Genomic DNA, 16,884 nt, shown 5'->3' with positions numbered 1-16,884 from the left:
GGCTGACAACCTCCGAGGGTGCACAGCTATTGTAACAGCAACTTTGTGTACACACACACAGCGCTCCTATAAATAGCAGAGGACAGGCCTAGGAAGGCAACCCTTGACCAAAGGAGGTTGCAGTCTAAAAGCAGGAACAGCAGTGACTAATCTAAGGTGGGCACTGGAGTTGTCAGGAGAAGCAAATGGTTTGGGCACAGAGGATTTTCATGGAGCTCTGCCCTGCTTCATCCATAAGCCAGAATATTACCCCTCCACATCTCTCGGATGGCTGATAAACAGCAGGCCTCTGAGTAGGTGCATTCATTCATTCAAAGCATTTTATTTCATTTAAACAGTGCTCTCCGTTTTCCCATGCACTGAAGGCACTTCACAGAAGCAATCACAAAAATAGGCTCAGGGTATAGGACACTGGCATGAGATGCAAAGAGGGACGGAGAAATTGGATGCATGTGGCCAAGCCTAGTGGAGAGGAAGCTTGGCTGGATCTGGGAAGGGCAAAGTTCAGGGAAGAGATGACGAATGAGAACCAGTCATTACCAGTCAATTACCAGTCTTGAGTGACAGTTTAAGAGAGAGGTGCTGGAAGCTAGTCTCGGGCAAGGAGAAGAAGGAAACAAAAATAGAGGGGGTTAGAGGAAGTAGATCTACCAAGTCTGAAAAGGAGGAAGGCATCTATCAAAATTGCATCCCTGACCTGCCTTGCAACCACTGGCTGGAAGCACAAAAATGGTCATGTTCCTCCAACACCAGCCTTGCCTGGCTGGCACACTGTGGTTATTAATAGCACCTCCCCAGGGGGAACCGTCCAAAAGTCTGTATAACAACAACGATCAAAATAAAGCCACTCAGCATAGGATAGTTCTTTCTGGACATAATGTTCCTCTTCTTCCAATGTGGAGAGACACAGGCATGCAGCGTTGCCAAGGTTTTGCTGGCCCTGGACTCCCTGTACCACAGAAACAATTAACACAGGGAATCATGTGCAACTGACTGTCCTGCTACTGCAGATGCTGAGGTTTCGTTGTCATCCAGATGCACCTTCCAAATGGAAAAAAAGGTCTTTGCTTAGGCCGCATTAGTTGTCACCTCTTCCCCTCCCCCAAAAATTAATTCTATGCATTTTCTCAAATTTGTTAATTTAAACGTATGCATGCTTTAAGAATTGCCCACAGCATAACACAGGCTGAGCTAGGACAAATACTAATTGTTCCAGAAAACCTAATTGGGTGGAAGACAAGGCTTCTGTCCATCTGCAGCACACTGGTCTTCTGCTTGAAGAGGAGGACTCAAGCCACACAAGCTGTGCAACTCAAAATAAAGCTACAGCCCAATTCTATCCTGTGTTAGAATAGGCAGGTCAACTGGCTTGCACCTTTTCCAGCACAGGGGAGGAGGTGGCTGCCATGCAACTCAAAGTAAGGGGATATTTTTCCCCTTACCCCATGTCGCGTGGCAGCCACCCCATGGGGATGCTTGAATCTGCACCAGTGAAATTGCTGGCGCAGATCCAAGCATTCTGGTCTAACACCAGGCTGAGCCTAAGTCACCCAGGCCAGTCCCACCCCCCTCCAGGACCCACTCTGCCCACTGGTCCACGCTTCCCCTGCCCCAGAATGCCCCCATTCTGCTATCCCACCACCCTCTCCAACCCCCTGTGCCTGCTGCCTTCAACCAGACCAAATTTAACTTTCCTCTGCACCGCTGAGGCTGGATTCAGCCTCCATGGGCCAGCACAAATCCTTAATCCGACCCAGCCAACTCAAAAGGAGATGCACATTCCACGACTTATGGCCTTATGGCAAATTTGCAACTCTCCTGGGCCGGCAAAAGGGACTTGTGGTGGTCAAAGATCCGGCTAGAATTGTGATCTTAGAGTTCCCCCAAATCACACTCACAGCATCCAAAGTCTATTCCCTATGAGACACCCAGGCACCATGGCCAGCCAATTGCTCTGATTCTGCAAAGATTTGCACTTCATTTCAGTTATTGGCTTTCAATGGAAGGGTTAAAATATAGTGCAAAGAGGGTTGCAAACAGAGTGGGAACCATGCCTCGGCAAAGAGCTGAAAAACCCATTCCTCACTATGATTTTTTGCCTTTTCAGGCCCCCTCCAGAAAAGACAGACCATATTGCTTGTTTCTGGTGCGATTTACTTCTCAGTCAGTTTAGGGACTAGTTAATTCCAAAGTGGGACATTCCAAGAACAGTTTTACCATATGAAGAGCTCTTTGTTTGGATAGTATTTGAAGCCAATTCGCAAAGCTAACCACTTATGGTCAACCTTTTGATGCTCTTCATCACTAATTGTGATGAAACAGTTGTCCTTCAGCACTCCATCACAAGCAAAACACAAAAATGTCATTCAGCACATGAGCCCTCTCAAGTCACTGCTGGATTTTGTGGGGGTTTTTTTTGCAGGAGAGTGATGAATCATGATCAGCCTAAACAGAAAATCAGGGATCTGCCACTTGCCAGTGGTTCACACCAGCTCATTCTGAGAAGCAGACCCCATTACCCAGGCTAACTGAGCAAGGAGGTATTTTTCAATTGGTACTCTTCTTACATTTAGCAAGGGGAGAGTCACTATCCCTCTTCATCCCAGAACATGGGACCACTGGAAGGAGCAGATGGCCAAATACAAATGCCCCACAGAAGAACACCAAAGTGCATTACAGTGAGTCATCCAAAATGGCTCTGTACTTCACAAGGGGTCTCACAGAGGCCCAAATGAGGCCCAACACCCAAATCTGACGCTGGGTGCGGAGATTTGTCTCTTCTACTCCTTCTCATTGCTATTAGCTTTATCCATCCTCGCTACAGCTCCTAGTGGCTACATACATTCCAGTCCTGCCAGCCATGTTTCCAAATGATACACATGTGCATCTTGCATTATGAAACCTGGCTCTTAGGCCTATGGAGCCAGCAGCCACCTGAAGCAGCAGGTACTGTATACAGAAAATAACACCCCCCCCAAAAGCTGGTAGGCCACTCCACCTTACAGCTTTACTGAGTACAATACTATCTTAAGAGCTCCTTCAGATAGCACTGAACATTGCAAAAAGATGGAGGAGGAACGACCCAAGGAAAACATTTCTTTGCTGAGGAAATCAGGATTTTCAGCTGGCAGTACAGAGCCAAACCATCAGTTTGTTAACCACAATTTTAACATGCCTAGCTAAGATCTCCAAAAGGCATGTATGGTGTTTGTAGAATTCAGCATCCCTAGACTCTCCATACTCCATCTTTTTTAAAAGCCACTTTCTAGTCCTCAGTGAAATGACAACCAGCTATGAATTGTAAGGGAAATTCCAGGGAAAACATGAGAAGCCAGGTGTGGGGATGAGCAGAATTCCCTGGTCAGTAGTAATTTGCTCACCATTTGCGATTAACTTCAGCATACAATCAATAAAGAAATACAGATAAAACTGCCAGCATGCCATTAAAAACGGAAAATTCAAGCACCTGAAAACACTGAAGTAGTCCAGGGCACTTTTTGAGCATAAGGTATTCTCAGCCATAGCTAAGATGGGTCAGCCTTTCTTATTATTGGCCAATTATACCAGATGGGACGACACTATCTTTGCAGCAAGGCAGGTGCCAAAGACAGTTCATTACAACTGAAGACAAACAATACTGCCTCCATATGGCATCTGGTCAACCAAGTTGTGCAAGTTTTTGATAACAATATAAAACCTGAAAACCTGCTTACCAGGGACAAAAGTGGGATCAGTCTACAAACTGTGAACAGCAATCCCTTTTTATCAACTCTCTCTTTAAAAAAATTGTTTCTCCAGCTACCAAAACCCTCTGAACGTGCCTCCTGGTCCATGTTTTGTGGCCCTGCTATGCAGTTTTGAATTTGTTGGCTTTTCAGAATATGATGTGCACATCCACACACAGCCGCAAGGAGTGAAAGGGAGCACGTGCTCCATCTGTCACAGAGCACTAAAGGTCCAGAAATAGCAACGTGATAAACACACGCTCCATGCTTGCTTGCTTGGTGACACACTCCGATCTCAAGTGTTAGCATTAACAGCTGTGATACAAACAACCCTATTAGAAAAACCTTTTCCTGGCAAATACTGCCTCACAGATAGGAAAGACTCAGTTCAGACACCATACCAAACTATGGCTAAGGAAACTTAAAGATGGCTGGGTGTGATATTCAAACTAAAAATCCATGGCTTGTAATCACCCAACAAACCAGAATCAGAAATCACTATTTGAAAGGGGGTTTCTGCTAACTATGGCTTGGTGTGACGTACGAATTGATTAACCATTGTCTATGGCCACTGTTTGTTCCAGAAGTTCCCATGATACAGAAACAGGATACTGAGCAGGTATAAAAACAGAAGTAGGCAAGCAATTCTAGATTATAGTATGGCTGCTTGTTAGTTGAACACACTTCTTACTACAGAAGTGTTAACCAGTAGGTCTGCAAATTCTGCATCTGGGATTGTCTCTGATCTTGTTCCCAGACCACACTTCAGTGCTTGGCCTCTTGTAGGATGCCTCCCTGCTCACTGAGGGCGCTGCCCTTCTCCAACACCACCAGAGCACCAATGAAGTGCATTTAGCCCCTCCTCCATACAAGATTACATTCCACAGTTGGCAGCAATGCCTAACAGATTCCTTTCCATATGACAGATCCCATTTGACTTGAACCCAGAACAGGTTGTAAACATGGGGCTTGAGAGATCCCAGGCAAAGTACCGCCTCTTTACCAACATCAAGCTGTGGCCAGTGAGGGGATTGTTTTTATTTATTTATTTAAGAAATTTATATCCTGCCTTTCCCATGCCAAAGCAAGTGCCCAAAGCAGTTTACAAAGCTTTATAATAAAGTACAGAGTATCACAACAGGTAAAAAGAAAAGAATTGAACATAAAAGCCAGTCAGACCAGTAAGAAGCCTCTTGAACATTCACTGGCCTGGATCTACAGCCAGACTTGACCCCCTACAAAAGTTGCTAAGCCAGGCTTGATCTCTGATAGCTGCAGTGCATGGTCTGAGAACTGCATCCACTGATAATAATATAATAATAACTAGGTATTTATATACCACCTTTCTGGTCAACGGATTACTCCTCTGACTTTATTCAAAGCAGTTTACATAGGCAGGCATTTCTAAATCCTTCAAGGGGATTTTTAAAATTATAGAGGTTCTCTCTTTCAAGAACCAACAACATTTCAGAATGGATCTTCCTGGTTTGGTCTCACTTCTGGCCTCCAGTTCTCCCACGCAGGCTGGCAAGTAGCTCCATCTCTCACATGGAGGGCAGCCAAGATGCTTCTTGCTCTTGTGATTTCACACAGCCATACTAGATCATGCTGGTCTTGGACCAGCCGAAATGCTGGAAGTTAAGAATGTGAAACTATTTCCCACCTTAACTGTGCAGGGACATTCCACTCTCTCTGGGATGGTAGGTAACTTAAAACAGCATTTCTGCCTAGCTGAAACAGAGGGAAAGATGAGATAGCATGACCCACTCCATTGACTCAGCTGGGATGTTCGGGTCTCCCAGAACAGTCCCTTCAGAGGCAAACCCACCTGGTCATTAGGCAACTTCAGAGTTTTGGTACCAAATTGCCTTGTTTTCCATTTTGTTCCTCATCCCATTTTTTTCTTCTTGTATCATGCCAGGGCCTGTGCCTTTAAAAAAAAAAAAATCTACATACAGCGCTGAGAACATTTAGGCATCCCCCACTTGGAGACATTCTGATGTAGAGTATGTTAAATGACAGGTACAGCTTGGGAATATGAAGAATGACAGAAACCTTCCACAAGCAGCAAAAATGTTCTTTTGAATGTTCCCAGTCATGTAATAAGAATATAAGAAGAGCCCCACTGGATCAGGCCAAAGGCCCATCTAGTCCAGCTTCCAGTGTCTCACCGTGGCCCACCAAATGCCTCAGGAGCCAACACAAGCCAACAAGAGACCTGGCAACAAGAGACCAATGCATCTGGCATTCTGAAGTAGCCCACTTCTAAAGTAACCAACATGATTAGGTCGGTACAAGGGCAGGCAGAGCTTTTCAGTCTCAGTGTTACGGAATGCTGTTTCCAGGGAAGCCCACTTGGCCCCACCTTTACATTCTTTCTGCAATCTGGTCAAAATGTGGCTGTTCGGGGAAGTTTGGCTGACTGGATTGTGCATTTGTCTTCTGTTTTTTTCATGTTCTGTTGTTGCTGTTTATTTTTGTTGTTGCTTGTTTTATTTTGTTGTTGCATTTTTTATCAATATTGGTTTTAAATTAGTATTCTGCTATATGTCATCTCTGGGCAGGGAAAATAAACAAGTTCATTAAACAAATGGATTGAGGATTCTGCCATACTAATAATCAGGGTGGCTAAAATGTAGGTTGTCTCTTCATTGTCTACTATACAAGCCTAGGGGTAAAGCAGGGCTCCTACTCAACTATAGGTGGTTTTTTACTTCGTGTTATTAATAAACTGCTTTTCCACAGAAAATTATCCAAAGCAATGTATATAGTCTGTCCCACAAATAAAAGCCGATTAAGCTATTTCTACCCAACATTGTATATACGCAACAGCAATCAAATGTGTACACCTGTGGGCTGGGCAGAAATGGGTTAAAACAAATTAATTTGGAATAATCAATAATGCCTATGGGTATGTGAGGAATTGCGAATACAAAAGCAGAGTGTTGGTTGCTATTACTGACTCATCAATGGGAAGAAAGGCAGGGCCAGGGTTGCGTATGCAGCAGCAGCATCAAATTAATTTTACTGTTTATCTGCATTAATCCATGTCATTCATGCTAATTTAAATATCCCATAGGCTAGTCCTGAAATGTGGGCCCAATTCTATGCATTGACTTGGGATCAATGGAACATATTTCTGATAAAGTATGCATAGACTCAGGTTGCATGTTAAAAAAAATAAGCTGGGAGAAAAAATACAGAATGCTTAAAAGCCAACTTTGTGCAAACCCTACAAGAGAAAACAAGCAAGCAATTCTCTATGACCATCATCATCACCAGCCCTGCCACCCATGAGCAGCTCTGTCTATCCGCCGCCTTCTCTTATCTCAGCACACTGGGAATATGTATTCAAAACCAGGCTTGCGTTTTACATGCATGAGCTTGAAGACACTTTGCTGGCTGTTTTGACTAGCACCTGCTAGTTGAAAGGTTCCATCAAGCAACCACTGCTCATTACTATTTAAGTAGCCCACTTTCCTATCTGCAAAGTTACGTTGACTCTATGGAGGATGGCTTGTGCACAACCTGAGGAGCATCTCCCCCCACACGTTCCTCTTGGTATTCCCCACATTCATAACGTTTATGGGTTGTCCGTTATTTCAGGAGCTCTTTCCACTTCAAACATTACAGGCATGTATTCTGCTCATACATGAGCTGAAGACAGTATTGTGTGTGCACAAGTAAGGCTGCAATCTTAAACATACTTTCCTGGGAGTAAGCTCCATTGCACATAAAGGGGCTTACTTCTGGGTAGACATGCTTAGGCTTGCACTGTAAATTTCAGTCAGCTATGCCCTCAGCTGCAGAAGGCTGCTTTCCCAATGACATACCAGGCTCTGCTTCTCCCACTCACCAATATTCTCTTTCAGGACTCTCCTCCACATTTCCTCTCTATTCTCACTTTCTTTTCCAATCCAGGGAGTAGAAGAGCAGCAGCAGTAGAGGCAAGAATCTGTTGCCTAAGGCAAGTACTTCAGTTGGCCTCATGGATGGGCCGGCCCTATCTAAGGCCTTCCCAGCCTGAGGTCTTGGTGATCTTTAAAAAATAAGGTCTAATTTTTTAAACCTACTTTAGTACTGCTTCTACCTGTTTTAATGTAATCTGTAAATACAATTTTTGTATTACTAACACAGCACCATAGCAAGTTGGGAACAAGGTTGGTGGTCCCAAATCTGCTTCTGTCATAAACTCACTAGGTGGCCATGCACCACTGTTGTCTCAGTTCAGCCTTTGTATCAGCAATAAGAGGATAACAAGACAAATGCTGCAATCGCAATGTTTACCTTATTTAAGTACCATATAATATTTTGATCCATTAAAAAGATGCCCCCAATTAATCAGGGAACAGATTTTTAATTGTTTATTATTTTCTCATAAGTATTTACACATGTATTTTTTGTTAGCCATTTTGGGTTACCTTATAGAAAAAAGTAGGCTCTCTCTCCCCCCCCCCGTACATTTATATTCTCTCAGAGAGAGAGAGAGAGAGAGATACACACACTAAAATAAATAAATTAAATCCTTGAATAACAGGTACATTTCCTGTTCTTTTTGTGCAAGGATGCATGCATTATCCAAAACCAAAGAGAGACCGTTCCCCCCTTTGTCTCCAAATTATTCCCCTGCTTGAGAATCGGGTTATTCTTCACTGGAAGCTGCCCTATACTCTGCCATCCTACTGTTTGTCAGTGATGCACTTTTCAAGACATGGATCAGCCAGTTTTTTACAACTGTGAAATAATAGTTGCCCTCCCTGCAGTCCCTCCTTTTTCTCCAAATAACTAAATGGAGAGTGACATTCATGGTTCCCCTGAAGCCAGTAGTCAGAACCACCATTCATGGGGGCATGGCCACCATGTTTGTTGGGTTCAGTATTGTGTGCTGTGTTCTGTATTTCTCAAGTAAAGTCCAGCTTAAGAAGTGTGAGTTTTCAAAAGCCTTCTGGACACTTCAAAATTCTGTTTCTGACTTTCCAAGCCTCAAATGATTTGAGACCTGCCTGCCAAGAAGATCTTGTCTGCCTGCCAAAGGGACCTGTTTGGCCTCTCTCTTTTTTCAATACAAGAAACATCAAACCCTTCCACAAATCCCAGAAGAGTCCATTATTAACAGGCATCCAACAGTGGATGAGTATGTCAGGGAAAGCCTTCAGGGCCAATTGATGGAGTTTTTCCTTTAACATACAAACATTATCGCAGTCCATTCATGCAGCTTATTAGGCATAAAGAACTATGGAGGAAAGACATGCTTCAAGTTCATGCCCCAGTGATGATGCAGAACAGTGGTTCTCACACATTTAGCATCAGGACCCACTTTTTAGAGTGAGAATCTGTTAGGACCCTCTGGAAGTGATGTCATGACCAGTAGTGACATTATCAAGCAGGAAAATTTTTAACAATCCTAGGCTACAATCCTACCCACACTTACCCAGGAGTAAGTCCCATTTACTATCATTGTTAAAAGAATATTCATAGCAGCTTGTTGAAAATACAGGTATGTAACATTTCCCCAAATGCAGTTACATACCATGGTAGCATCAAGTCTCACATATTAAAAATAAAATATTGAAATGAATGAGGACCCACCTGAAATTGGCTCATGACCCACCTAGTAGATCATGACCCACCATGTGAGAAACATTGATGTAGAAGATTAAAAAGGGGGAAGGAGGAGTATCTCTTATACTAGTATCTACCACCAAAAAGTAAAAAAAAGAAGATCTTCCTTTTGAAGAAAGCCCTGTGAAAACATAAACTCATGTATTGTACTCATGTACAATAAGGTGCCTGTGGCCCTTGGATTTACGCCTTTGCTTCTCAGTACTCTTGTATTCACTTGTATCAAGTTTTCTATAAATGGTGGGTTTTGCTTTGAGCTAAGAATACATTTTTGTTTGAAATATTCTCACTCCGTATTTGTCCACAGAATTCATCTGCTCTCACAAATTTATGCTCTATTTTTCTCTTTCCTATGCCCAAATTTGTTGTGTAACTATTAAGAATAATATTTACCATTTTAAAAAACAAAACCTGATCCAAATAACAGACCTTTGTCCCAACAGGAGAAAGTACATAGGTACTGGAACCCCCCACAAAATCAATCCTAATATGTCAGTGATCACAAACATTTTGCCTCCCCAAACATTTGCACCACACAATCCTCAAGACAGAATATCTTACAGAAGATACGGTAGGCACAATAGGCAGGTCATGCAGGGCAATGCAAGAGCCAAGAATTATGCCCGCCATCTTCTGTGATGTTGCAAATGACACTTCCAAAAATAAGAACAAAAGCAATTGTGATTTTATCTGTCCTAAACAAAAGTGGGACATAGCAAGATAAGAACAGCAACTAAGATGTAGATCTAGCCTAAAGACACGGAGGAAGAGTGCCAACTGGAAAGCACATGGGAAGAACTGTGCACTGCTGGAGTGGGCAGATTTCAGGCTTTTGGGATCTACTAGGGCATTTGCCTCCAAGGTCCACAAACACAGCCAGGTGCCAGGAAGGAGGCAACCCTTCATTTTTGCGAAATAGTGGCTCAGAGTTCATAATCTGCTGCAATCTATGAGCCCTACACTTGGGAGGACCAGTGTATAAAAGAACAAATCTACACCTGAGTTAATACATACCAGGGTTTTAAACTTCAAACTCATAATGGCCAGCAGTCAGCAGAGCTGCCCAGAGACCTGGGCAAAGCCAGTCAATTACTACAGTGAAGTACCAGTCCTAGCAAAGAATTTTTTGCATAAGAATACTTGCAATATTCTTAAATGACTGAGGGCTCAATCCTACTTAACTTTCCAGCACAGATGCAGACATGCCAATAGGGTGTGCATTGCATCCTACCATAGGGACGGCAGTCACGAAGGCCTTCTCAAGGTAAGGGGACGTTTGTTCCCTTACCTTGGGGCTGCACTGCAACTTCATCAGTACTGGAAAGCTGGATAGGACTGAACCCTGAGAAACATAAATATTTGCTGATCTACTGCGGATCTGTCAGGGGATCCTGATCTGCCTTCTGCCTGGCCTTGCTTGGTTTATGGGACAAGCAATGTGTTGTATTGCCAGTAAAATCAGCTGGCCGAGGCATTCCTCTCTGTTCACTAGGGGGTCATTCCTAACTCATGCCACTGGACCACCTGTGTGGTCTCTCTTTAACAGAGTTTTTACTCAAGGCAAAAGCCCAGCTGTCCCCCAGACACAGAGGCCATCCTTGAATTATTACACTCTCAGGCCCAGTTTGGCTTCAGTACACCATTTAGAGTCCCAGTATATGTTGATAGTTGGTTCAGATCTTGGCCTAAAATAAACCCTTCAAATTGTGCATTATAAATAAATTTGATAAATCAACATTTATGTAGATCAATACCATTTTACTGTTTGCTCTGGGTGCAAAATAGTGAGTGCAATCAAACTGCATGCAAAACCTTGAGGCCTAGAAACCATTTTGTGTTTTTTTAAATGAGTGGTGATCAGTGGTTCTTAGAAATGAAAACTGGGCGTAGTATACACTACATTACACTTGGAATTCCATACAAAAAGTCAAACTGATACCAGATTCTATATTCTGTTCATCTCTACCCACTGAACACAAAGCATTTCTGCCATTTTCCTGAGTGGGGGAGGAGCAAAACTGCCCGCATCCTTGGTCCTCCTGAGACATGTCGCTTCTAGAACCCCCTAGAGCACTCGCACCTTTCCTGCTTTTACAAGCTCAAAAACCTTTTGCTCAAAGAGTAAGAAGTCCATCTTCTCTTCCTTTATTATCCACTGCCTCATGGTCTGCTTTTGCCATATCAACCACAGTGATCCTTACCTGCCACAGCAAGTGTCCCCCATCCATTACTGCCTGCTGCTGCTGCTGCTGCTGTGCGATAGTGACCCCCAGTACCAACGTGTGAATGCTGCAGGAGATGGCCGAGATCAGGACAATAGGTGTTAGGCGCAAGGGGAGGGTGATGAAGAAGGAGAAGATGAAGAAGGCCTGCCAGCCAACTGTGTCACTGGCCTCATGGAAGCGGGCAAAGTTTAGGCCCAGGTAGCAGAATATCTGGGCAGCTATGAGTATCCACAGGAAGTAGGGCATGAATTTCCGGGTGACACGATCTGGCAGGAGCTCATACTTGCATAAAACAAATACAAGGATCTGGACAGCCAAGCCCACTGAGGCTGCTAAGGTGGGTGCTAATTTCTCAGAGGTGTACAACACAGTGCACATGATAATAACATAGCAATCAAAGAGGGCAGCAAAGACCACCAAGACCAGCAGAGTCTCATGGCGCTGACGCCGGAAGTAGGTCTGGTAGAGATTCTCCAGGGACTCTGGAGCAAATGTGAGGCGCATGAAGCGTGGCAGGCAGAGGCACGAGCCCGAATTCCTCACCGTCACCTCATGGGTCCGGCCAACCCCATGCTCAGGGTCAGAAGGCAAGCTGACTGAGTAATCTGCTGAGTACTCCGCCGAGTATTCCGGCTCAGAGAAGGCCCTGTTCCGAGGCATCCTGCTTGTCGTCGTCAACGGATCCTCAGAGAATTCGTGAAAGGGACCAGCCAATGGCTAAAAGTTACCTCAGCAAAGGCCCCACTCCCATTAGTGTAAGGCCATGGGCAGGGCAAGGCACAGGGACCTCAGGAGCAGTTTTTCAGTTCCTCCTTCCAATACTGGCATTAGTAATGTCCTTCGTTGTGTCACACAGGCAGGGGGGCCTAAAGGAGAGAGGAACATATTGGTAGCACAGAACACGTGGCCTTCATTTACTCCACCTCTGGCCTAGCACAGCAAATGCTGAATCTTTGCCAGCTTCAACCTCCACCCTACCCTCATTTCTCTTTCTTTGGCTGACGGCTCAAATGTTTTCTTGCTGAGACTTTTAAAAAACCCAGATTTTTTAAAGGGAAAAAAGCATTTGGTTAGAAACTCCATCAGAAAGATGAGAGAACCAAAGCCTAGATTATTCCTGGTTGCCCCCATACCTCTGCTTTAAGAGTTAAAGCCATTTTTATTAGAAAAACCAGGAAGATGGAGACGGTGCCTGAACTTGGAGTCCCTTCCCTCCTCAACCCAACAAATCAAGCAACATATGTACATTGGTTTGCTTATGTTTTCCTAGCTATTGTCCTGCTCAGAATCCTTTAATTAGTGAGAAATATCTCACAGATACTTGAGAAGAGGATGGATTCATCCCTCCCTGCTCATTTTTGGTGCCCATCCATCAAGAATGGATCTCAGATGTTATTGTAAAACCCAACTAGGAGAATGATCAGCAGGTCGGCCCCCCAACACACACCCTTGCCTCAGTTTCCCCATCAGGTTAGGGAGCCTGTTATTGCATCCAACCTGTCAGAGAAAGCCACATCTCCCTTCTTACCATCTCAGCAGTGTGACTAGAAGTGGGCTGAGCACATTCTTTGGATCAAGGCTCCGGGTCCCCTCCCCAAAAACAAGATCTAGAGTCAGCTCTCCTTTCCCAGAGAGAGAGGGAGAGGCAAAGGTGGGCGCAGAATCCACCAGGCATCATCTCCAATCCTTTCTCCAGCTGGCAGTGTGAGTTTGAGGGCTGGAGGAGGAGACAGCAGCATGGAGAGGAGAGGAGAAGTGGAATTCTCACCCGTAGTAGCAGTAGTAGTAGTAGCAGCAGCAGCAGGGCAGTCCAACCAGAAGCAGCATCCTTGAGGAGGAAGGCTCCTTTTTCTTCTCATCCGTGTCACCCTGATCCTCAGTGCATCTGCATCCTGGGCGCCTTGGACCTGGGACCAAAGAGCTGCATCTCTTTTTAGAGTGGGTGCTGGTGGGGAGGTCACTCCTGTCACCTGTAAGACCAGCTGGCTGGCTGGCTGGCTGGCGGTGTGTGTGGCATGCAGAAGAGACCGGCAGAAATTCCCCTCCCCAGAGCAACAGCAAAAGCTTTGGGAGAAGCAGCAGCAAAAGGAGGAGCAAAGCAGGGCCTCCGTGGGAAGGTTTTTTAGGGTGGGACATGAAATGCACGGGAACCACGCGTGTCTGTGTCACATGCGTCCTCTCGGCTGCGGCTCCAGGGGCTGGGAGGTGCTTCCACCTCTCTTTTCCCCTCCCCCGGAGCAAAAAAAAAGGAGGAGGACAACTCCCCTCCCTTGCCAGGGGCGAGGCAAGGAAGCTAAGTGCAGGGTGCGGGCTAGGGCTGCAATCCTATCCACTCTTACCTGGGAGTAAGCTCCATTGACTGCAATGGGACTTACTTCTGAGTAGACCTGCATGGGATTGGGCTCTCGGCCAGCAGATGCGCTCCTCCCCAGAGTCAGCCTCCCAGCAGGAGAGGATGCGGAGGCCCCTCGCCCCCCCCTGCTCAACTTTGCCTGCTCTTCCTGGCGCGGCTCTGCGGGCTCCAGCCGCTGCCCAGGGCGGGTGGATGGGCGCCGCTGGCTGGGCGCTGCAGCCGCGGTCAAGCTCGCTGGAGCGGCGCAGGGGAGGAGTGGGCTGGCGGGTGGCTGCGCCCTGGCGGCGCCCTCCGGCGCTGGGCCCCCGCGGGCAGGAGAGGCGCTGGGCTGCAGCAACAGGAGCGGAGCCGCTTCCCAGCGTCTGAGTCTCCTGGCATTGCAGTAGCCGGGCGGGGAGGGGGCTGAGCTGCTGCTGCTGCTGCTGCTGCTGCTGCCTTCTCTCCCACGCTCTGCTCCGAAGCCCGGGCAAGGGAGGGAGGCGATATCGGACTGCCCAGATCCCACCCTCTTTCTCCTGCTGCTGCTGGGAGAGGTAACCCTTTGCACACCGAGCCACTCTCACCCCAAGAGGGGGCACAGGCAGGCAGCCCCCCCTAATGGAGGCACCCCCGAGACTCCAGTCTGCCAGTAGCCTCCGATCCAGAGTTCTTGGGGAGGCACTCTTCACATGCTCAGTAATGCCCCTGACTGAGGCTGCAATCCTAAACACACTTTCCTAGGTGTAAGCCTCATCGATTGTAATGGGGCTTCCTTCTGAGTAGACATGCATAGGATTGGGCAGTGAGGCTGCAATCCTAAACACACTTTCCTGGAAGTAAGTCCCATTCAGGGCCTAGGAGAGGGGGTAAAGGGGGTAATTTGTTTCCAGGCCCAGAGTCTGGAAGGGGGCCCAGGAGCCAAAAGAGGGGGTCCAGAAATTTCCTGGGATCTTACATTTTTCGACTCACTGCACATACGGGATGCTGCAGACATTACCATGGGCACATGGCAGCGACTACTGCTGCAAGCCATACGCACCAGGTCCAGGAATGCATACATTCCTTAAGAGTGTCACAACTGGGAGGAAACTGACCCGCTACAGTAGCTCTTTGGCTTATGGAACTGCTTACCCTGAAGGAGTGTACAGGAGCTCAGGGACACAGCTTTGGGACTGCAGAAGTCAGTTTTGGTATACACAGGACACTTTCCATTCTCGTGTGAGCTTAAATTCAATGGTACTAATCTCCTGCAATGATTTTCTATATTTGAAAGATTTTAGAGGCACTAACAGCGCAATCCTATCTTGCTCTGGAACAGGCAGGCCAGGAGGCCTGCGCTGTATCCAGGGCAAAATAGGGCCCCAAAGTGGCTCAGCTCAGCTGGAAGTAAGGGGAAACTCTTCTCCTTAACCCCGGGTAAGCCACTGCAGCCCCAAGCCACCTCTGGAAGAGGCATAAGTCAGAGGAGAGTGGAGTGGCTTGAAGTTGCTCTCTGCTGCTCAGGAATGGGGGTTAAGATATCTGCTGGGTTCCAGCCCCCCTCCCATTCCCCACCTGCCCACCCCTGAGACTGCCCTCCACCTGCCCTCCCCCCTGCCCTGGAACACCTCCGTCCCACCTCCATGGGCCGAAAAGTCCATCACATGTTACAAGCCTTGATGGGTATGTGTGCGACCTTCCTGGTTTTTGGAAGTAGGCTACTTTGGAATGCCAGAGGCAGGGGAGTGGCAACAGGATGCAGGTTTCTTTTTGCCTTGTGTGCTCCCTGAGGCATCTGGGGGGAGCCACTGTGAGATACAGCAAGCTGGACTAGATGGGTCTTTAACCTGATCCAGCAGGGCTCTTCTTATGTTTTCATGTGGGTCAAATCAAAGTCTCAGTCCTGATTATTTCTGACAAGTCAGTATGAGCAAACCTCTTTTACTTATCCAAAAAATATTTTAACCAAGGGCTTCAGATTGTTACTCCAATAAAACAATAAACCACTACAAATACAATCATCATAAAGAACCAGACATCAATAAAACACAGCAATCTATGAATCCAGCCGGAGCCCAAACAAGTTATGAAAAACTCAATACTTTTTTCTAAGTAAGGCAGATTTAAGGAGAGAAAATAGGGAGGATTTGGTGACTCTTCCTAGGAGACTGCTTGACTCCTAGGAGACAAGCATGGAGACTCCTGTTTGTATGAAAGGACTCTCACTGCTTAACACCACATAGTGCCATTTTATCATAACTGAAAGTGGGAAGGGGGAACAATACTGTAATATACTGCTGCATTAATATAGCATTAATATGAATAGTCTCACCCAAACCGTAGGCACTAGTTTGAGGATTGTTTTACTTTTAGCCTACCTTTGCAAGGTTGTTATGAGAGCTGTTTAGAAACTGTATGGGAAGGGCTTTGAACATTGGAAGACACTAAATAAATGCAAAGTACTCTTTGATGAAGAGGCCGGAATGGATGAACAGAAATACACAACCTGAGGCATCTAGAGTCCAGCCCACTGATCCAGTTTAGCCTGCTTTCACCAACAGGAACTATCCACATTCTCAGGTCCTGGTCTTCCCAAATCTGCTACTTGAGATTTTTTGAAACTGGAGATGTTAATTATTGAACTCTCACCTTACCCCTGAGTTATGGCCCATCCCCATATTTGACACAAAGCCACACATCCTAAACAACTGCTACTAAGGGTGCAATCCTAACCCACTTTCCAGCACCAGCATAAGGGCCATGCAGCTCTTAGGTAAGGAAACAAACATTCCCTTACTTTGAGGAGAAATCTGTGACTGCCCCCCAACTAGAGGCTGCAGCACACATCCCATTGGCACAGCTTTGCCAGTGCTGGAAAGTGGATTAGGATTTGGGCCTAAGATTATTATCAATATGGCTTCTGCTCTCATCCATTCAGTACTGTCTGGACAATGAATTCTCATGCAATACAGAGCATATTCTGACATTGGTTGGGATGAAA

General features: G+C 46.0%; 1 protein-coding gene across 2 annotated transcripts in view; it reads right to left on the bottom strand.

Moving 5' to 3' along the window:
• The window catches only part of ADCY3 (adenylate cyclase 3), an 84,163-nt gene extending 69,818 nt beyond the window's left edge, over window positions 1-14,345 (bottom strand). For both annotated transcript variants that reach the window (XM_066626625.1, XM_066626635.1), the window contains exons 1-2: window positions 13,341-14,345; window positions 11,549-12,438 (exon numbers count right to left, since the gene is read on the bottom strand). In XM_066626625.1, coding sequence (XP_066482722.1) covers window positions 11,549-12,232 — 684 coding nt within the window. In that variant the 5' untranslated portion in view covers window positions 12,233-12,438; window positions 13,341-14,345. The remainder of the gene's footprint in view (window positions 1-11,548; window positions 12,439-13,340) is intronic.
• Between the last annotated feature and the right edge of the window lie 2,539 nt (window positions 14,346-16,884).

This window comes from Tiliqua scincoides, chromosome 1 (assembly GCF_035046505.1).
Source record: "Tiliqua scincoides isolate rTilSci1 chromosome 1, rTilSci1.hap2, whole genome shotgun sequence".
Classification (NCBI taxonomy): Eukaryota; Metazoa; Chordata; class Lepidosauria; order Squamata; family Scincidae; genus Tiliqua; species Tiliqua scincoides.
This window is presented reverse-complemented; position numbering and strand designations above follow the sequence as displayed.